This window comes from Lacerta agilis, chromosome 1 (genome assembly GCF_009819535.1).
Source record: "Lacerta agilis isolate rLacAgi1 chromosome 1, rLacAgi1.pri, whole genome shotgun sequence".
Taxonomy (NCBI): domain Eukaryota; kingdom Metazoa; phylum Chordata; class Lepidosauria; order Squamata; family Lacertidae; genus Lacerta; species Lacerta agilis.
In genome coordinates, this window is record NC_046312.1 from 79,121,259 (window position 1) to 79,142,777 (window position 21,519).

The following is a 21,519-nucleotide window of genomic DNA, read 5'->3' on the forward strand; positions in this document are numbered from 1 at the left end:
CTAGTGATAATCCGGCTTTCCTTTGCACATGTTTGTAGGTGAATATAAGACTGCAGAGAAGGTGTAAAATAAGAGTTAAACTTATGACACTGAGAATGTGTCATGAATGCTGTGTGTGCATAAGCTGAAAGGAAAATAAGCAGATAGTAGAAAAGAAAGTAAAACAAATGTACACAATTCAATGAACATTTCCCAATCTTCTTTAAACATATGTTACTTTTGTTCTCTTATTCTATATGTTAGGTCTGCAAGCTGTGCATATTTCATCAGTTTAAGTTGCCTTTCTTCTTTAGTTGGGACTTCGCTTGTTTTCCATTGTGTACATTTGAAAACGTGGGCAGCTTTAAGATAAATTCAACAGTGTAAATAAGTTTTGATGGATGTAATAATGGAATGCTGAACGGTTTAGTTTATGTAAAATATGCAGGGATTTATGTTAATCATGGAAAGAGAAGAAGGGAAGTCATTGGTTTTTTTATGGTTGCTTAAATGAATACTCTAAACTGTAAAACAGAAAATTTAATAAAAATTATACAAAAAGAAAGAAAAAAAGAAAGTAAAACAAATGGTTAGAAGTTTAAAATGGCAAGGTATGATAGATATTGCTGTGTAAAGTTTAGGAATATGAGTTCCAAAGAAAGGCAGGGAAGGTATTGTCACAAAAATTATGGGGGGGGGGGAATCAGAAGTTTAAATGTGCGTGAGAAAGGCAGAGCAAATAAAGGTTGGGATGCGAAGGTCGTGGTTGCAAGAGAATCGTGAGAGAAGGACGGGGTGGCACGTGCTCAGGAACTACTGCTATAACTGTTCAAGACAAAGGAAAGATAAGAAAGTTGCTATGATTAAACCAACAGAAGCCAGTAGAAGGAAGTGCTGCCATTTATGGATGTAACTTCCTCTTTGCTTGTATAAATGCTTGTGCTTTTATCATATCTGGGGTGCTGGTTGAGGCTGCATCGCACCAGCTTTGTATTGCCTAAATAAATGTCCTGTTTGACTGACAATTGGAGTCTGGATCTTATTGGCCATTCAGGCTGAACCCACAGGGTACAGGGCATGGAACCCCCATATTTTCCCAACACAAGATATGGTCATGATTCTTTCCCATTTGCAGATGTTCTCTATCTTGGGCCTTGCCTATAAAGTCAACGTTTTTCTTACTTAACACCAGTTCGCTTGTTCACTTACCGTTGCACGATCCTGGTCATTTCTCTTAAAGTTATTATTTTTAGCTAGCTGTACTATGTATAGAACGATGCCAATGAAAGCCATTACAGCACTTGTGATGTTCATTCCCACACTCACTTTCACCTGAAAGAGTGATACAATGAATCAGGAGACCAATGACAAATGTAGCTTTGCTAAGTTTTCTTTCTTGGAGGGGTGGGAATTCATTGTTCTTAACCTGATGAGCTGTAGTACTCCTCTGTGAACATTAACCAGGTGTCGCTGCAGAGCAGCAAAGAACAACGAGCCTCTGTCAGATAACAGCCTTGGTATGTGGAGAGTAAAGTGTCTGAGTCCTGTGGCCAGATTCCCATTGTCGAACCCCTTGGTGCTTTATTGCAGATGTGGCCCTCCAGATGTTGCTGAGCTACAACCCCAACAGCCCCAGCAAGCATCATGAATGTTGTGGTTCAGCAACATGTAGAGATTCAATTTTTTCCCACACCTGCTTTATAGGACTGGACATTTATGAGATTGTGCATTCGGATGGAGAAGAAGAGAATACAGAGAAATGTTCTATATCTCACCAAGGTGCTGTTTGGGTAGTTTTCAGCTGACACAGCCAGGGATCCAGAAACAATGAACTGGCCAAAAGAAAAAGAAGAAAATGCATTTTATTCCGGTTCATTTAAAATGTACAGGAAAACCAAACTACTCACAACTATACAATGTTATGGCAGAAGAGGAGGTGTTTTGTTTTGTTTTTAACTTGTGAGTATGGCTCTGATGTAAGAAATATCCCCTTTGATTAAACCAGTTGTACTGGGACAATTAATTCAGGGAAGTTAGCACCATTGCTGTAAAGTGATTGCCTGTGTTCTCCTCACTGGCTTCCTGCCTCCTCCCCTTTTCTAAAAAGCACTGTTTTTTTTGGAAGCAATTTAAGTTTTGAAAATTCTGCTTTCCTTTGGAGAGCCCTCTAGAGAACATTTAGCTCAGTCTAGCCAGATCATGGTTTTGAAGAGGCTTCTTTCTAGTCTGCATGCTTAGCCAGACTAGGAAAGTGCCTCTCAAGGGAAAAGGAAAGTACAGAGAAAGGGACTGAATATTTAATAAGTTTGCATTTGTATGTGTGCAAATAAATGCATTGACAGTTACAGTTTAAAACAAATGCATGCCAATGGGAGACAGGCCACCAAAGGTGAAAGACACACTTTATATCGACCTCCTCCACCAGCACCCTAGTTTCTCCGCAAAATTCAAAGGCACAGACTTCAATTTTACACGACAGTATTATGCAAGTGCTTTTGCGATGCCTGTACTGCAGGACCAACCCATTTCCTGCTCTTGGTGACCCCAGCCATTGGGAACAAAGCCACTACATATATGCATAGCTCTCCCCAGGGTTGTGATGATGGGAGAGTGGAACTTGCATATGTATTCAGAACTTCCATTCATTCCTATATCTATATCTTAGGGCAACTGACATTATTTGATTTCTTTTCAGTTCACAATAATTCTATTCCTATTCCACTTCACAGAAATAAAGTAGAGAGTGACATTGGCTTGTTTACCTGCTGTTAGGTGTCTGCACACCAAAAAACCAACCACTGAATAGACGTTCTAAGGTAAATCTCCTCCAAGGAGCATCTCCACTGCCCAGCCAGGACACTGAGGTCCAGCTCCAAGGGGTTTCTGAAAGAAGTGAGGTTACAGAGAACTAGGCAGAGAGCCTTCTCAGTAGTCATGCCCTCCCGTCAGATGTCAAGGAAATAAACAACTACCTGACTTTTAGAAGACATCTGAAGTCAGCCCTATACAGGGAAGCTTTAAATGTTTGATAATTGTACTGTGGTTTTATAACTTGTTGGAAGCCACTCGGAGCGGCTAGAGTGGCAACCCAGTCAGATGGAAGGCATATAAATAATAAATTTGTTGTTGTTGGTATCAAAGTCACAGCCATGAGCATTGTTCTGATGGGCAAAGAATACTTACAAACATTCCACCCCAGAATGGATAGCCCGCAAGAAGAGGCAAAATATCGTAATCTGGAGCAGTAGTAAAAAATGAGATAACCCCCAAGCCAATCAAGATCACTCCAGTTAAGATCTGGATTGCCTGTGAGAAAAAAGTGCAGACAAAAATCAAATGGCGCCCTCAGTCCTGATACAGGTGAAAAAACAAAAGACATGCAAAGAAGAAGAAGAAGAAAGAAATAGCCAAGGACATCTCAGGTCCTTAGGTTGTATGCATATCCCTTCCCCTGGCTGTCACCCCATTGCACAAACAGTTGATGCACAACTTGCACACATTTAACAGGTGTGATTTTAACTTTACATGGTTGAAGGCTGGCCGGTTGAAATTGCACAAATTAAACACACACAAGGCAGAGAGCTTAAAAGCTTAAAAGCTCTCTGACTGGCTTATCAAGTCTGGGGAGCTCTTGTGAGATCTCTCCATAAGATTTCTCTGACTGTCTCTCCCCCTCCATTGTCTATCTCCATTTATATCTTTTACATAGTAATCCTGTGCACATCTACTAGGGGTGAACGAATAGGACAATGTCAGTTTCTATCAGTTTCTCTTTATTAAGACTAGAATAATGAGAAACTGAGAGTCACATTTGTCCACCCCTAGATCAATTTGCCAAATTTCCATGAAATTTTGTCAGGATTTTGGCATGACTGTCTCCTATTGTGTGTTATGTTATTTGTATATTCTCTTCACTGATAGATGTATTTTATGTGTACTTTCCCCTAATATACATATTCTCTACACTTTTTTATTCGAAAACTGTATCACAAAATTCAGAGAAGCGTGACTTTATAAGGATAGAGGTGTTTTGGTTCTTATATTGTTTCAGAAAATGCAAATTAGGTAGGTTTGCAGCAAAGTGCAAACAAAATGTATCTTCTACCTCATTTGTTTAATTTCCTCCAAGGTGCTTATATAGTACATCAATTGTAGGAGAACAAAACAACACCCCTGAAACTCCAGAGTATTCTATTTTTCAAAAAAATCTATGAAACAGAGGGGGCTAACCTGTGACCCTTCAGATATTGATGGACCCACCCCACCTCCCATCAGTCCCAGCCACCATGGGCAATGGGCCAATTTGATGGGAGTTGGAGTCTAGCGGCATCCAGAGAGCCACAAGTTAGCCACTCCTGCTAGAAAAAACAGTTCATTTTTCAAAAAGCAGTAAAAAAAAAAAATTCCCCACAGCTGAATAACATTGCCTATCTTAAAACCACCTAAAGCTACTTTCCAAAGAGAGAGAGATGGGATTCTGGTGGACTTGGGGATGCCAACAGTTAAGGAGTTCCAAAACCTGGGGCCACCACTGGAAATCTCTACTGCCTAATCAGAAGTAAGTCTCATTGTATTAACTGAAATGTATTTCAAAGTAAGTGTCCATTGGATCGAAGCTTTGGTGACCCTCTGCTCCTTCCCACTCCTGAATCAGTTAAGCAATGTGAATATTCCTAAATTAGCTGCTAAGAAGAGGCATAAAGAAAGAGAAGAAAGGGAGTCAGGAGAAGCCAGCTGTTCTTAATTTCTGTCTACTCCATCTCTTTCTGTCTCTTTGTGAGGAACCTTTTAGAAAACTAAACATTCACAGCTTTGACGTGGTGAGTGCAATGGGTGCCTTGCACCATCAGAGACCAATATCATCAGGAAGAACCCTGAAAATTTCAGTGTTCCTGCACATTAGGGTGTCAGTTGCCCAGTCAGATATGTCAAAAGCCTTGAAATATCACTAACAAATCTGGCTGATCCATTGCTGGGTAGTAACCTGTTAAGAAAACCCTGTGGATCAGTTTAGTCCTTCCTTCTCTCTTGGCAGGAAATGTACCACCACACAATGGACCTGAACATATCAAACACACTTACCCCAAGAGGCTTGGTCTCGGCTTTACGGAGTTTATTCAACAACCCGCCTTGATTTTCTTGGTTGTTGGGACTTCCATACTGTTGTCCTGCATATTGTACACAGTGCACTGTTCCTGCCGGTTGGGGACCAGGGAAATTCTGGCCTGCTTGGTATACACCAGCAACGTTTGAGGGAATTAACACAACTGCTCCATTAGACATCCTCGCAGGCTCTGTTGCCGTAACTAAGATGTCTGCAAGAAACAACCCATATAAACAAGTGAAAACCTCTCCCTTGTATTAGGAAAAAACAACATTAAAGGCGTATGGGAATATCCCTTTAGTTAAGGTGAGTTGCAAAAAGTGAACAAACAAACAAACAAACAAACAAAAAAGCCTGCCATGATCATCCTCAAGATGATACCTGATGAGGCAATGATGCTAACCATGGCAAATATGATCTACCTGATGAATGTGTCAGATTTCAAACTTATCCAATAAAACATTACCAGGGGTACGGCAAGTGGTGAAAACTGACCCTTTCATTTCAGCACTCAATCCATAACCAACACAGCTCTCAAACTTCTAATACCTAGCTTAGCAAGCACTGATAGCACCAATTCTAGCAAAACATACAGAAGTAGCATATGACTCAAACCTGCCACAAACTCCAATAAGGACAGAAGTTCCTTCTTTGAATAGGTTCTGATTATTTAGGAATGAGGGCTTCGGGCTCTCAAATTTCAGCAGAGCCCTGTGTGGTGCTAAAATTCAGCATCCCCTACCTTTTGTGTTCTGTTCTATATCCTTTTTGCAGTGTCCCTATGGCACCAGCACCCAGGACGGCTGAACCAATCGCACTACCCCAAATCTGCCTCTGGTGGAGGGAAACCTCTTTGCATGTGGTCAGAAGGATGTGGTTATTCCTTCAAGTCTTTCAGAGATGAACCCTGGTTCAAATTAACTACTTTCCCCAAATACACCTTAACGCATATCCAATATACTTACATTACACTCCCTGATGTGATAACCTCTCCTCAAAGTGATAAGGTATTAAAAGTATGCTCATAGTTAGAAGACAGGAAGTGGGATGGGTTTTTTTTTCAATTTAGGCCATACTCTTCTTACAAATTAGTTTATCCAACCAACCATCCTGAGTATCTGCAAACTTGCATTAGGTACATAAAACTATTGAGCTCACTGCAGTCCTTAATCAAATTTGTAACTACAAATAGAGTTATGATCAATGAAGTCAGGTATTACTCAGATGCAATATTACACATGACATACCTTCAAAAATGCTTTTTACGATATTCTCCGTGTGCTGTTGATGTTGTGGTTATTAGATGCATTACCTACCCTTCTGCAGCAGGCCCAGGGTGGGTTCTAACAATTTAAAAATCAGTATTAAAAACAGTGAAAAGAAATTTACTGTCACAGGAAAAGGGAGGGTCCTATTGTATGTAATTTCTCAGTGGATATGTGTAACTCCCCAGTACAGGAAGAAACAGGAAGTGTTGTCAGCATGGCAATGTCCTTTTCTCAACCACCATTTTACTAAATCTTCTTGCTCAACCTGTAGTTGGGGGCCAACAAAGGTGCTGAAACTCACATTAGATGATTCTAGAAATACTGAGTTCCTCTTATGAGACATGAATGCATGTTCACAATCTACCACTGATATGCTCAAAATACTGTATTAGCATGTGTATTAAGCACCTGAAGGTTCTTTGTTTAATCATCAGCCAACGCTTATCACATACTCTCAAAAATCCGATATTGATGTACCCACCATTGTTTAACGCTTTAGACGACCCTCAGGCCTGTACTGAAACGTGTTATATCAAAAACTTTCATGCATCACTTCAATGTTTGACTGTGCGTTATGTGCTTTTGTTGAAAAATATGGGAAGCGCATATCAGAAACCTATCAACAAAAGCTATGACAATTCCCCAGTATTCATACCCTCAAAGTGTCCAGGGGCAGTGCTGGAATTATGAAAGCTATCCCAGCTTCTGATTTGATCCCAGAAAGTCCCTATTTTTCCCACCAGCATCGCCAACACTGAGCTCAGGGACGGAGGATGAGCCGACGCTTGTACTGAGTGATGACAATGGCGGCAGCAGCTGTGAGGGAGCTTCCTGTTGCCTCTCCATGGGGTCTCCATGGCTGCTGCTGTGAACCTCCTCCCTTGGGCATCTTGAAGCAGCTGCTGGTGGAGCGTGGAAGGGGGGAGGCTGCCGCCACTGAGGCCCAACCCGATGTGACACCCCAGCTCTGAGGGGCAAGCAGAGGGTAGTGGGAAGAGAATGGAGAGGAGCATAATTTTTGATTTTTTAAAAGATGTTTTGTCTAATCTTGCCCCTTTCTAAAATTTATTTATAAGTGTGTGTTTTTCTATTTGTCCATCTACTGAAGAATAAAATAAAATAAAATAAAATCAAGGTTAAGGGGTTTTCTCAGGACGGTGGGGTGTGTGTGTGCTGTGTCTCATTGGTGTGGTGGTGGCGGTGGCACTTAGCTTTCTTCTGATAGGAAATGCTCTGTGGAGGAGGGGGATGGGGGTTGAGGAGGGTCAGTTGGTGGGGAGTGAGAAATGCCCCCATTTTCATCTATGTTCCTAATGTGCTTCACAGTTTCAAATTGGGCTAGCTTCATTCCCAGTAAAGCTTTAAGTCATAACTCTGGAGTCCCCCTGTTTTAACATTTCAATGTCAGGCATTTCTTATTGAACCATATCTGAAGAATGATCTCCCATCATCTGCAGGATCTTTAAGGCCCAGCTTCTTCAAAAGAATGTTTATTAAAATACTTATTCACAGTTCTCAATAAAAGGAACTGACACAAGCAGACAGTAAACACTCCCCCCCCCAGTTTTTCACAGCAGTTCTTCCAAAGAGTTGAAGAAGAGCCTTTTAACTCTTCTTTCTTAACTTAGTATTTTGCCCTAGAGACAAAGAGGCAACTTCGTACAGTATAAGGATTCCAGTCTCCGTCACTGCACAAATAGTGATTGAGACTGGAGTGCTACTTTATTTATTTGTGTGATCTTTGACATTAGCTGATTTAACTTCCATATTCAGCACAAATCTCATTGTGGTATGTGGGAGAAAATAACTACACATAGGCACGAGGTGATGTTTAAAATTGCCAAACATTAATGATTACAGCTTACAGAGATTGGCATGGTAGGGAACAGAATTCCATTCATTAAGCAGTTTGCTCGCTGGAAGATATCCCCTTCCAAACCTATATCCTGGAATAACTTAAAAGGTAGTTGCATGATCGTTCTCCCCACCCCATGACGCTAAGGACTCATCTTATTTTTGTGACTGTAAATTGTTTTAAAATGTTATAATGTTGTGTTTTAATTGTTGTAACCCTCTCTGTGTCCTTTACATTAAGTATTAGGAGATCATGATATTTACTCATGTTTTCCAGGTCACATTTAAGATAAAGACTCCTACCTGAGTCAAGATAGTTCATAATGGGGGCCTTTTTGATACCAGGTTTTGCCAACTTCATTGATGCCATGAGCCACAGAAATAAACCACAAAAAGTTCAGATTGGCACCCATCATTACAATGTACATTGAGACTCATGCCCTGAGCAAGCATGGTAAGATGCTACTATATGATAAGGAAGGCTCTAGAGACTAATGGAAGAGAGTTTTTTTCTTCAAGTCCCTAGAATACGAGAAGCCCATTCCACAGAAACTTAGAGCAAGACTTTCAATGTGGTTGCCCCTTCATATTCGTTTATTTCATTTTATTGTTTTATTTTTGCATTTTTATACCACTCAATTAACTATGTTCTCCAAGTAGCTGACAAAAGTTGTAGTCACAGATTGCAAAAATGTTGGGAAACTGGTCATGTTTTAATTTTGAGGCTGCTGGATTCTTCATGAGAGTTCACCAAAAACCTCCATCTTAGGCTCTTTACTAAACTTTTAAATTGTGGGAAGAATATGTACCATCATAGACCACAGGGTCAGGGTTGCCTTCAGCAGGACTTCCATCATGTGGCAATGCAGTTGTGGCCTGAAAGACAAACAAAATCAATCTACTATATAAAATATGTCAATTGTCAATGTACTAGGAATTTATACAAAGCAAGGAGGCCTTGGGAAGAAAGAAGAGAAACTTCATCTTCAGCACATTGAGCTTGAGACAACAATGAAAGCAGAAACACCTGAGATGTGAAGGGCCAGAGGTCTTCTTGACTTTTTGCTGCCTTTTATAAAATTATATAAAGATTGGGGGGCTTTCTAGAACAGTGCTCATCAAACTTAGATTCTCAGTTGTTGTTGGTCTACACAACACACCATCCCCAGCCAGCTTAGCCAGTAGTCATTGCTGATGGGACAGAGCTGTAGCTATGGGGGACAGGATGGGACTCGTTGGGTTCTTTGCCCCAGGTGAAGCCTTCAGAGGGGCACAATTGAGGCTCCCGGCCTGTGTGTGTGTGTGTGTGTGTTTGTACACAAATGTGCATAGGGGTGTGCACCAAACTGGGTCTTTGACTTGGGTGAAATAAAGCCTAGTTTCACCCCTGCATGGGAGATGGAGTTCAACAACATCTGGGGGCCCAGTGTTGAAGAAAGCTGTTCTAGGCTGCATCAGACTCAGGATCCAGGCCCAGCATCTATGATGGAATACCCCTAAAGATTAAAGGAGGCTATTTATATCCACAAATAAATATATTCTCCGTACCATCTTCTCCTTGGGCTTTTAAGAATGTTCCTCTTAAAACTTGAAAAAAGATATTGAAATGCTTACCATGTTGTTGCTGGCTGCCTTCAACCCAAGATGTGCTAAGGAAACAGTGATTGCAAATTCCAGCATGCTGAGCAAGAGGAGAAGGACAGCGAGAGCAGTACCTGCAGACTATGCGGCAGAGAACCATGAATTGCATTAAGTATTGTCCCTCCTACAAATTTGTCCAGTTGTAGCATTGAATTACATCCTGCCCTACAACCTAGTCTTAAAAAGCAGCTTGGGAAGATTTGGGGACAGTGCAGTGGTGACAACTCTGATCCATTTGATTAAAGCGCCAAACGCACACATGACAAGATTTGATAGTCTGCTATACTTGGAACACACACATGAAGCTTAAAATATGTGACGACTCTTAATTCGGCATAGAACACATTCTTGTTAATTCATTTTACACTGCATCACGTTGTATTACATTGTACTATATTGTTAAATCAGCTGTACAGTCAAACCTCGGATCCCGAACGCCTCCGTTTTGGAACGTTTCAGCTCCTGAACACTGAAAACCCGGAAGGAAATGCTCCGGTTTGCAAAATGTTTTTTGGAAGCCGAATGTCTGATGTGGCTTCCGCTTGTGGGCAGGAAGCTCCTGCAACCAATTGGAAGCCGCGCCTTGGTTATGGAACATTTCGGAAGCTGAACTGGCTTCCAGAACGGATTAGGTTTGACAACAAAGGTTTGATTGTATTATGGATCCACTAAAGGCAAGAGCAATCTAAGGTGCCCATGTGAGAGTGCTCCCACATAGCAACCCTCCTCCCTTGGCATTTGCCTCAAATGCTTTTAAAACCCAAGGGCCTGCTGTCTGCTGATGACTAGCATCCTGCAGAACAGTGTAGCGAAGGACAAACGTCACACCATTATTTCAGAACCAGATAAAATGGAAGGAGTCCATCATAGCTTTGGAGGACAAGCACAATTGCATTCTCTGTTGAAATGGCATGTGAACACCAGTGTACATGATTATTTCCTTCACCCCCTACTAACAATGTTGGTAGTAGTCTTCATTGTGTACATGTTTGCCATCCTTCAGCTGTATCGCGTTGGCTAACCTTTGGCCCACTGGATGTTGCTAGATGACACCTGCCCTCACAGCTTTACTGTTGGGCATGCAGAGTGGGGCTGATGGGAATTGGAGTCCAAGGACATCTGGAAGGCCACACCTTGGCCAAACCTGTCCCACATCCCTTGCACAAAGGTGACAAAAGCCCGAGCCAATGGCCCATTCAAGAGGTGCCCCTGAATCCTATTACAATAGTTGGTTTGGAGATCTATGCTCCACCAAACACAATGGGGGTTACACTGAGAAGTATCAGGTATTATAGACTAATAAATGGAATAAAACATGGCTTTAATGTACCAAGGTACCCAACAATGGCATTCAACCATGCGATGTTAGAATGGTTCTGAGAACTGTTGTTGTACTCAATGAAGGAGGCATTGAAGTGCCAAATAAAGTGGCTACTATAGACTCTTTGCTGAAATAGAACAAATATCTGATGTGCTGGAAGTGCAGAAATTTCTCCCAGACTCACGAGTTTGCCAGAATCCCACATTTCTAAAGGTACAACCCAAAATGCAAAGAAAGGACATGCCTGGTCAAAAGAACCACATGGGCGGTTTCAACTTTACTTGCTGCTTTCTCCACAGTATTCCCCACTGCCTCTGAGACAAGCTGCCTTTCAAACTAAGCAGTGGCTGATCTCTTTTGCTGTGGGAACTTGTGTTTTGAAAACAGGAAGCGAAGCTCAAGGTGGGTGCATGAGTTTTTCCCATTGACACACATTCTCATTCTTGGATGTTGCCTGTAAAATCAATGTTTTTCATACTTGCTTGTATTTGCTTGTTCACTTACCTGCAGAAGAAAGCCTTCAGAATCACTATAATCTCTTTTATTATTTATATTTATATTTATCTCCATTGAATATAGAACGATGCCAATTGTGGCCATTACAGCACTTATGATGTTCATTCTCACACTGGATGTAACCTGAGAGAGAGAGAGAGAGAGAGAGAGAGAGAGAGAGAGAGAGAGAGAGAATGAGGCTACAAACAAAAAAATTAATTGCCTTAAATTCACCACCCCCTCTACCCTTGATTCCTAACCTGATTTGCTGGTGAGCTGTACTATTCCTTTGTGGACATTATCTAGGTTGCACTGCAGAGCAGCAAAGGCCAAGCCAACAGACCCTTCTGTCTCATAAGTAACCTGGTATCAGGGAATAAAGTGTCTGTCCCATGTTGCCAGATTCCCAATACCCTACCCCCACTCCTTGGGATAAAGGTTCATGGAACCAAGAGTTAGGATGGAGAAGAAGGGAAGAAGAAAGAGAAAACATTCTACATCTCACCAAGGCTTTGTTTGGGTATTTCTCAGCTGCCACAGACAGTGATCCAGAAAAAATGAACTATCCAAAAGAAAAAGAAGAAAATTCATTTTGCGACAGTTCACTTAAAAATACAGGAAAATCAATCTACTTCCAACTACATAGCACAATAGCATAATGGGAGTGATGTCAGGTGATGGCTATTCTTTTCCCTTATGGGCCCTTATGAGCCGCCCAGAGTGGCTGGGGGGGACCCGGCCAGATGGGCGGGGTATAAATAATAAAATTATTGTTATTATTATTACTTATGGGCAAATTGTTAACTGAATCACCTATGAAGACAGATGTGAACTTGTATATAACATATACATGCATTTCTGTCATTATTATTTTTTAGAACTCAGGGCATGACACATTATTTCATTTCATTTCATTTCACTTTCATTTCCTTTCACTTCATAATAATTATATGACAATTCCATTTTACAGAAATAAAGCAAAGGGTGACTGTGGCTTGTTTCCCCCGCTGTTAGGTATCTGTACCCAAAAAAGCCAAACACTGAATAGCTATTCTAATGTAGATCTCTTCCTCAAGAGTTAAAGTCACAGAACCATGGGCACTGAAAGAAACTTCATTCTCAAAGGCAAGTAATACTTACAAATATTCCACTCCAGAATGGATAACCTACAACAGAAGTGAAAAGTCTGTAATATCTGCGAAAACAAACAATTACAATTGTCGCCAAGCTAATGTAGATCAGTCCCAGCATGATCTGGATGGCCTGTGAGAAAAAAGTACAGACAAGATCAAACATTCCCCTCCAAGGTGTCTTACGTATTAAAACAAGAGTACATCAACTGTGAGAGAACAAAATAACATCCCTGAAACTCCCAAGTATTCTATAAAAATTCTGCTGCCCTTCAGATATTACAGACCCCCAACTCCCATCAGCCCCCATGGTCAATGCTCAAGTATGAGAGGAACTGGGGTCTAACAACCTCTCAAGAACCACAATTTAACCACACTTGCTCTGAAGCACGATTTATTATTAATAATAAAAAGGAGCAGTAAGAAATCCCCACTAAAAGCCGCTTGAAACAGCATCCCCCAAAAGGTGTGATTGTGGTGGACTTCTGGATGCCAACATGTAAGAAGTTTCTGAAGCCTGGGGCCACCACTGGAAATCCCTACTGCTGAGTCAGTAAGTGTCCATAGGATAGGGCCTTGAAAAGCGCAACAACTTTGCTTTGCCAAAAAAAACTTTGGATTTTCACTTTTTGAAATATGGCAATTCTACCATGGGATTGAAGATTTGCTCTGCTCTTCTCCCTCCCCACTCCTGTTAAGAAGAGGCATAAAGGCAGATAACAAGAGAGATACGAGAAACCTCCTGATGTTCTTTCTATCAACTCCAGCTCTCTCTTGGCCTAGAAAACTCAACAGATACAACTTTCACATGGTGAATTGTAGTGTTCATGCAGTGTTCATGCGGAATTATGATGAGGAATCATATGCTGGTTGGTTAGGTGCCGGTCGATCGACTGCCCTCCAGGCCCATGAGTCGGTGGAGTGAATGTCTCTTGGTTGGTCCAATCTAGCAGTATGTTTTCTGGTCCAATTCTACATGTGTCTGCATGCCTGCATGTGGCTCTTTCTATTCTCCATGACCCCTAAGCGGGCAAGTCACATATCCCTAAGAGTTAGTGGCTGCTAAGCCAGATGCTGCTTTTACATTTACAACTGTCTTGTTAATTGCTTCCTTGATACCTAGATAGGATCTTTCTCTTTGATGTAATTATGCTGATGTGCTAGGTTTTTGGAGGGGAGGTTAGGCAACTAACAGTCCTGACAAAAGGCAGGGTGATGCCAGGAAGATGTTTCTCACTTTCGCCCTAATCTCCTGTTTTCTTTCATGTGCCTGGCTTTGAAATGTAGAAATGCTAATAGGTCTGTAGTTGGGAAAGTTAGTTTCCTGTGTTCTTCAAAGAGTCTTTGTTACTTGACCCTGTTCCCAGGGGTGGGATTTTCTGGGAGGTGCTGGATGGATTTGATTGGTCCTTTTTTATTTCTGTCATGAAATTCCCTGATGTAATAAAAGTAGCCTGGGTCCGTGTGTGAGTACGCACTTTCCCCAGAGCTTGCACGTCAAACTCTTTGTCTGTCTTTCTTAACCTGAGCCCCCTCCTTCCCTGAACTCATGCAACGCCACAGTGAATATAATGGGTGCCTTGGACTATCAGTTTTCAGAACCCAATCTCATCAGGAATTACCCTGATAATTTCACTGCTCCTCTGTATGTGTGAGTCAGTTGGCCAGTCAATCAGTGAGGGCCAAAAGTATTGAAATATCACCAAAAAAAAGTCATCTTGGACCAGAGGATAATCTGGTTGAATCTTTGTCTGGTAGTACCCTGGTAAGAAACCAATGTGAATCAGTTTAGTTCTTCTTACACTCTTGGCAGGAAAGTACCACCATTCCATGGACCTGAACATGTCAAAGAAACTTACCCCTAGAGTCTTGATCTCTATTTTGTGGAGTTTCTTCAACAAATCTTCTTGAATCTGTTCGTTGTTGGAACCTCCAGGCTGTTGGCCTACATTTTGTATACATTGCACTGTCCCTGCTGGTTGGAGTCCAGGGGAATCCTGACCTGCTTGGATAGCACCGTCAGAGGGAATCAACACTACTGTTCCATTAGACTTTATCACTGGATCTGTTGCCATAGCTGAGATGTCTGCAAAATGCAACCCATTGGGGGGGGAATGAAAATTTCAGCCTCAAATTTCCTAAAATATTAAAGGGACATGGCAGTACCCTTTAGTTAAGGCAATTGGCTAACAAAAATAATACCCCTGCCATGACAATCCTATAGCTTATAAAAGTGACGCCTGCAGAGCCAATGGCTTTAAATTTATGGATAGAGATAATCTTTCTTTGGGACCATCAACATTTCATAAGTCAATGCAGGATCAGAAAAAAAACAACCATAGGGTATCTATACCAGTCACAGACATTTCACCCTTCATCTGGATTTAGTCACATGGACCAAGGAAATTTGTGGGTACATGGAGTCATAAGAAAGCACAATTTGTGACATTGCACAACATCATTATTGATCATGGGGTCTGTTAAGGCATCAACCTTAGCTTCCAGTCTTCTAGCTGTGTAGAGCTGGAGTCAAGATGAGAGAGGTTATAATCTCTAGTGCAGTACACAGCTCTGACTTCAATGAGATAGTCTGCTCTTGAAATCTTAAACCCACAGCAAAACTATTGATAGTTAACAAGGCTGGCCCAACACCTTTCCATAATATGAGAATCAGGATCAGCCCAAAAGGTTTTGCTGCTGGAAGCAGACCATTAATTACTTATGACCAACCAATTACAAAACCTTGCTGCCTGATTTACACATCTGTCCATGCCTTCATCTGCTCCCAGAAATTCTGCCACTTGAAGCAACCACCTTTCTACTTCATACATCCAGCACTGTGAGGACCAACTCTAGTAAACACACAAAAATAGTGTAAAATTCAAACCTTCCACAAACTCCAATAAGGTCAGATGTACCTTCAGTTCTTTGAAAAGGTTCTGGTTATTCAGCAGTGAAGGGAAATCCCTCTGCACGTGCTCAGAAGCACTTGGTTATTCCTTCAAGTCTTTCAGAGGTGAGCCTGGGATCAGATTAACTACTCTCTCCAAATACCTTAACTCACATCTAAGCACATTACACTCCCTGATGTGCTTGTTCTGAGCTTAATAATCTCTCCACAAAGCGATCATGAAAACAGTGCTTATTGTTAGAAAATAGGAAGTAGGATGGTGTTGTTTCAAGTTATTCTTTTTAGGATGTGGTTTATCCATCCAACCAACCAAGTATTTGCAAACTTGCATTAGTGCAATAAGCCTATTGATATTGCTGTAATCTTCAATTTGTAACTACAGATAGTATTAATAAATGAAGTCAGCTATTATTCGGATCTAATGTTACATATGACATACCTTCAAAAATGCTTTTTAAAATATATTTTCTTTGTTTTGCTGATGTTCTTATTATAATTTTTACCTGCCCTTCAGCAGCAGGTCCAGGGTGAGTTGCAACAATTTAAAAATCATGATCACTATTATTATTACTTTATTTTGTCTAGCTGAAGCCATTATGAAAAAGAAAAACATAAAACAGAATAAACATAGAAAAGAATACATTACACAGTTAAAATAATTATTTAAAGCAAACATTTGCTCAGAAAAGAGTTTGCTCCCCTGAAGAATTTATAGTCTCCACAAATGTTTCTCCTTAAAATTGCTGCTCTAAAGGCAAAACAGGTCACTTTTCTAGAGGTATAGGGGAACTCGTACCCTAATAAAAAGTTAATTAAGTATCCACTTGATCTCTCTATTTGGAGATTTAAATCTTTAAACAAGACGGCTCTTAAATTTTTGTAGATTAGGCACACCACTAAGTCTTTGGGTAAGTCTTCAGGCACATTACCTCCATATGGGCAAATTCTCTCTTCATAGCAACAGTGTCCTTCAACTATGGCAGAGTGGATTGACTGAAGCTGCAGAGCTGCAAAGTCTTTTATTTGTTTGATATTTGTGATGCTGGTTACATAGTGCGGGCAAGGAGTCTAAATGGGTAGCTTGGCATACAAAGTGGCACATTTAGGCAGCCAGGCAGTAGTGTGATCAGCACAAAAGCCATGCTTTAAAACGTGAGATTTCATGTGGTGGGATGCTGTCTCAAAGCCTAATGAATTCAGAATGTCCAAAGAATGGCCGTATTTGCTCAATAACTTGTAGCATTTCTTGATTCCAAGATGGGACTGCTCTAATGTTAAGATTCAGCATCTTCTTGAAAGCAGAAATTACTAAAATGGGCCCTATCCCCCTGGGCCCTATCTGCCTCCAGCACAGCCACTTTCTCCCACAGGGTCACCACCTCGACATCTGACGATGGAACTTCGCCATCCTTCAGCTTTTACTGCAGATGCAGCAGCCAAACAAAGCAAACCAGAACCAAGCCAGGCAGCAGCCTCACAGAAGGCTCCGCCCCCTTCACTCTCTCACCCACCACTTTATTTATAGGAGACCCACCGACTGAGGTATGGGGAAATGGTGGAAGACTTTCTATGGGGCATTCAGGTGGCCCAGATCTTGTTTTCTTAACAACAGGAAGTGCTACCATCTTGAGTGGGGGTTGAGTAGGAATCACTGATCTAAGTACTGGTAATGTGTTAGAGTGAAGCACAGAAAAGAACTTCCAGTAACACGTTGAAATGCTGTACTGAACTGAAGACCCCTTGGGAATTCAGACCTCTGTGTGACAAAATGAGAAACAATAATGGCTTAAGGGTTTTCTTTTTTTTTTTTTTATAAGAATTTATTGACCTTTTTCTTATAACCACATATACCCACACCCACACCTACAATTAAACAAATACAAAACAAATACATTGATAAAACAAATACAAACAGTGTCAAGTTTTCTTGTTGCATCTTTTCTTTAAAAAGAAAATTTCTATTTCCATATCTTGACCATTGACTTCCCCTGCCCTTTCTCCTTCGAGTTCATATCCTTAATCTATTTTATAACCATTTCTCCTGAAATTCAAATTCAATTATATAGTTACACACAATTATATATTCAACATTTAACTAACAATGCATCATCGTAGTAATATCTCATCATAATTCTTCTTCCATTGAAATCTTCACCAATCATTTATATCATATCTATCTCTTCTATCCTTTAAACTGCTGCTAATAACATAGTAACTCAAAATATCTCCTTTCATATTCAAACAAAAAATAAAACAGAAAGATTGTTGACAGTATTCACCCTCCGATTTCAAAATTCCATGACAGGCTACTTCAAATTTTACTTAGTGTTTCACCCCACACCCCCTCTGTCCATTATTCTTCTCCTGGTGGCCTCAACACTGAATTTCCCTGTGGCTTCCCTCTCCAAGCGTCCACAGATCCAGGCACAGTCCAAAACTCTCCTTGCCACGAGCTCCAGGATGTCCATCTCGTCGTCTCTCAGCTTCTCCGGTTCTTTGTAGCATTCCTTTTCTTCTTGTAAAAACCATAATTCTCTGTCCCTGGCCCCCGAGCTCACACCTCGGGGACTGGATATAACAAATCTTACCGTCGCCTTGGGACTGCCACCCCCAAAAGGCGAGTTTCTTCTCCGAAGTAGCTCACTCATTTCTCTCCATCTTCCCAGACACCCTCTCAGCTCTTTGGCAAGACTTTCTTCCAAAGTGCTAAAAGTTTTAAAAGCCTCCTCTGTGGGCAATTGGTTCTCTTTCAGACCCCCACACAAGACTTTGACTTTCCTGTACAGCAGTTCCACCTTCAAAGCAGTGAGCCTCTGTTCGTCCGTTAGTCCAGAGTTCAGTACCAGTTCAAGGACGAAGCCCAGCATACTGGTAGAGGGGGAGGAAGTGGGTATCAAATTTCTACTCCTGCCTCTCTGTTCATCGCCATTTTCCTAAACTGGAGCGCAGATACCGCAACTTTAAATGGAGATATTTTCCACTAATTTACTTCCCAAGAAAAAAGTTTGCCAGTCTCATGTATCAATTTTAGGCACATTGTAGCAGTCCTGTAGCAGCAGTTGCTCGAATTGGTTAGCTTCTTTAACTCGAAGGGAAGAAGGCAGGCTGCCTTTCTCCTTCCCCCCGGATCGTTCCAAAAGCTCGATTTCTGGTCAAATTAGTTACTCACGACCACCGGGTTCCTTTGGCTCCATTCTTCAAAGGTAGAACTAAGACGCTCACCGCGGGCTTTGTCGCCGCATTTGCATCCCGGTTGGGGCATATCCCCGTAAGCCCGGCTCCGTTGTCCCTTCACCCCCACTCCCCCTTTACAGGGGGGGCAAGGGAAGGGTTCGGAGCCTCCGTGGGCGCAGCCGGGGAGCCCAGGGTGCGGGACGCTCTTCCCGCACCCCAACCGGAGCCCCGCTTTGCGGTTGCGGGGCTCCTAACCCCCGGGATGGATCGGGCGCCTCGCAGCCGAAGCAGCCCCGACCACCCGCTATGGCGTCGCCAGCCGGAAGTCATGGCTTAAGGGTTTTCATTAGAGTTCCAGCATTTTCAGGGCAGTTGGAGAATATGCAATACCTAAGGGAACCTTCACGGAACAAAAACCACATTCCAAACAAAGCATGGAAGACTCAGTTCCCTTGGAGAGCTCAAAAATGGCATGAATATATTTATTTTGGAGAATTTGCAGATTCATTTTTTGAAGAGTTCCCCATATTTGTGAACCATAACAGATTTGTCAGAAGTCTTTCGCTCCAAAAAATTTGAGGGCTAGGGGAATGTGTCTACCTCCTTTGCTCCAATAAAACCTTGATAGAGAGTGAAATCTGTGAAATAATTTATACTCTAAAAATTGGAAGGCACCTGGGGAAGAGGGAATAATTGCAGAAGTGTATAAAGCCAGGGGCAGATCTTCTATAAAACTAATGAATCTTAGTTTCAGGGCCCCTAATTCTAAAGGGGCACCAGAAGGGAATTTAGTCCATATTGCTTAAAGTTTTTGGGTCTAGTTGGCCCAATCTGAGTTGCACGACTCAAATTTATTATTATTTTGTTATATATATTTCAACAATCCTAAAATTTGAGAGTCAGTAGCGTATATGTTGTAAAGGTGTGTGATCTGTCATGTAACAACCCCATTGAAAAAGATAACAGGGGTTACCCAGACCTCGTTGCTAGTTGCAAAGGGGTACCCATAAAAGTTCAAGCTTCAGGGCCCCCAAAATATAGGTCCACCGCTGTATAAAACAGCCCTCTATTGATGGATCTCTATCCTAGCAGCTCTAGTTACGGAAATTACGGTAATATTAGCAGTCACTTTCCCCCTCAATGGAATATTCGTATAGTCATTTCTATATTTAAGAAAGATGATCCTAGCAAATCAGCCAATTATCACCCTATTAGTTTGTTGCACATCTCATTGAAAATATATACCAAATACTGGTTAAATACATCACATTATTGGCTTGAGTCCAGTGAGATGATGTTTATTTGGAGTGCTTACTGACTTTTCAGCAGCTTTTCAAATCAGTATTAAAAACAGATAAAAGAATTTACTGTCACAGGAAAAGAGAGGGTTCTATTGTGTGTAATTCCTCAGGTACAGGAAGAAACAGGAAGTGCTGTCAGCATGGCAACGTCCCTTCCTCATAAACTTGTTGAAATCACTGCAGTTCTCAATTACATTTGTACGTACAGATAAGAGTTACGATAGTCAAAGAACATTCAGATTTAATATTACTTATCAAACCTTTATTAGGCATCAGATTTAATATTACACATGACATATCTTCAAAAATGCTTTTTTAAAGCTATTCTCCTTGTTTTGTTTATGTTCTTATTAAGCTTTTCACCTGCTCTTCAGCAGCAGGTCCAGGGTAGGTTCCAACAGTTTAAAAATCAGTATTAAAAATGGTGAAAATAAATTTACTGTCACAGGAAAAGGAGGGTCCTATTGTGTGCAATTCCTCAGGGGGTATGTGTGTAAATCATCACCACAGGAAGAAACGGGAAGTGCTGCCAGCATGGCAATGTCCCTTCCTCAATCGCCCATCTGACAAAATCTTCTTGCTCAACCTGTAGTGGAGGGCCAATGAAAACTCACACTAGATGATTATAGGAATAGTGAGTTCCTCATATGAGACATGAATGCATGCTCATATTGTACCACTGATATGCTCAAAATATTAGAAGTGTATTAAGCACTTGAAGGTTCGTTGGTTAGTTGCCAGTCAGCACTTACCACGTACTCTCCATAGTCTTGTACTGATTTATCCACCAATGTTTAATGCTTTAGACAACGCTCAGGCCTGCTTTGGTTATTTTTTTTTTGTACTGAAATGTGTTGTATCAAAAATCCTCATGCTATGCACTAGTCCACTGTACATTCCCCCGATTGTGTGTTATGTGCTTTTGTTGAACAATATGGGAAACCCATCCTAGAAACCTACCAACTAATGCTATGACCATTACATTCCCCACCCCTGAATTTCTCAGACAAGAAGGGCAAAGTTTGGTGGTGGTAGGGACCATAGCTGTCAACTCCCCCCCCCCCTTTTACAGGAAATTCCCTTATTATAGCATTGGGAAACAGCAGGGAGGGTTTATTGGGTTTAATATACTAGTCCGCGCCGATCTATACATGGGGCAACTGAACATTATATGCTGGAGGGATTCAGTTGACTTATTGTCACAAACACACAAAACAGAGACCTGACCCTTAGTAAATCTGTGTCTCAGCACACAGCAGGGAGGGTTGACACCTATGGTGAGGACTCATCATGTAGCTGGCTACCATTTCAAGATCCCTTCAAAATGACACCTCTTCGTAA

At 41.4% G+C, this 21,519-nt stretch overlaps 1 protein-coding gene and 1 long non-coding RNA gene across 2 annotated transcripts in view; both read right to left on the minus strand.

Moving 5' to 3' along the window:
• LOC117041753 overlaps window positions 1–21,519 on the minus strand; it is a 47,466-nt gene that overhangs the window by 18,194 nt on the left and 7,753 nt on the right. The window contains exons 3-4 of the mRNA XM_033140899.1: window positions 1,755–1,811; window positions 1,189–1,311 (exon numbers count right to left, since the gene is read on the minus strand). Coding sequence (XP_032996790.1) covers window positions 1,189–1,311; window positions 1,755–1,811 — 180 coding nt within the window. The remainder of the gene's footprint in view (window positions 1–1,188; window positions 1,312–1,754; window positions 1,812–21,519) is intronic.
• LOC117051289 lies at window positions 3,222–6,403 on the minus strand. Its single transcript, XR_004427171.1, has 3 exons — window positions 6,331–6,403; window positions 5,062–5,294; window positions 3,222–3,285 (listed from the first exon to the last, which is right to left on the minus strand). It is a non-coding gene; the product is annotated as an uncharacterized LOC117051289 (long non-coding RNA).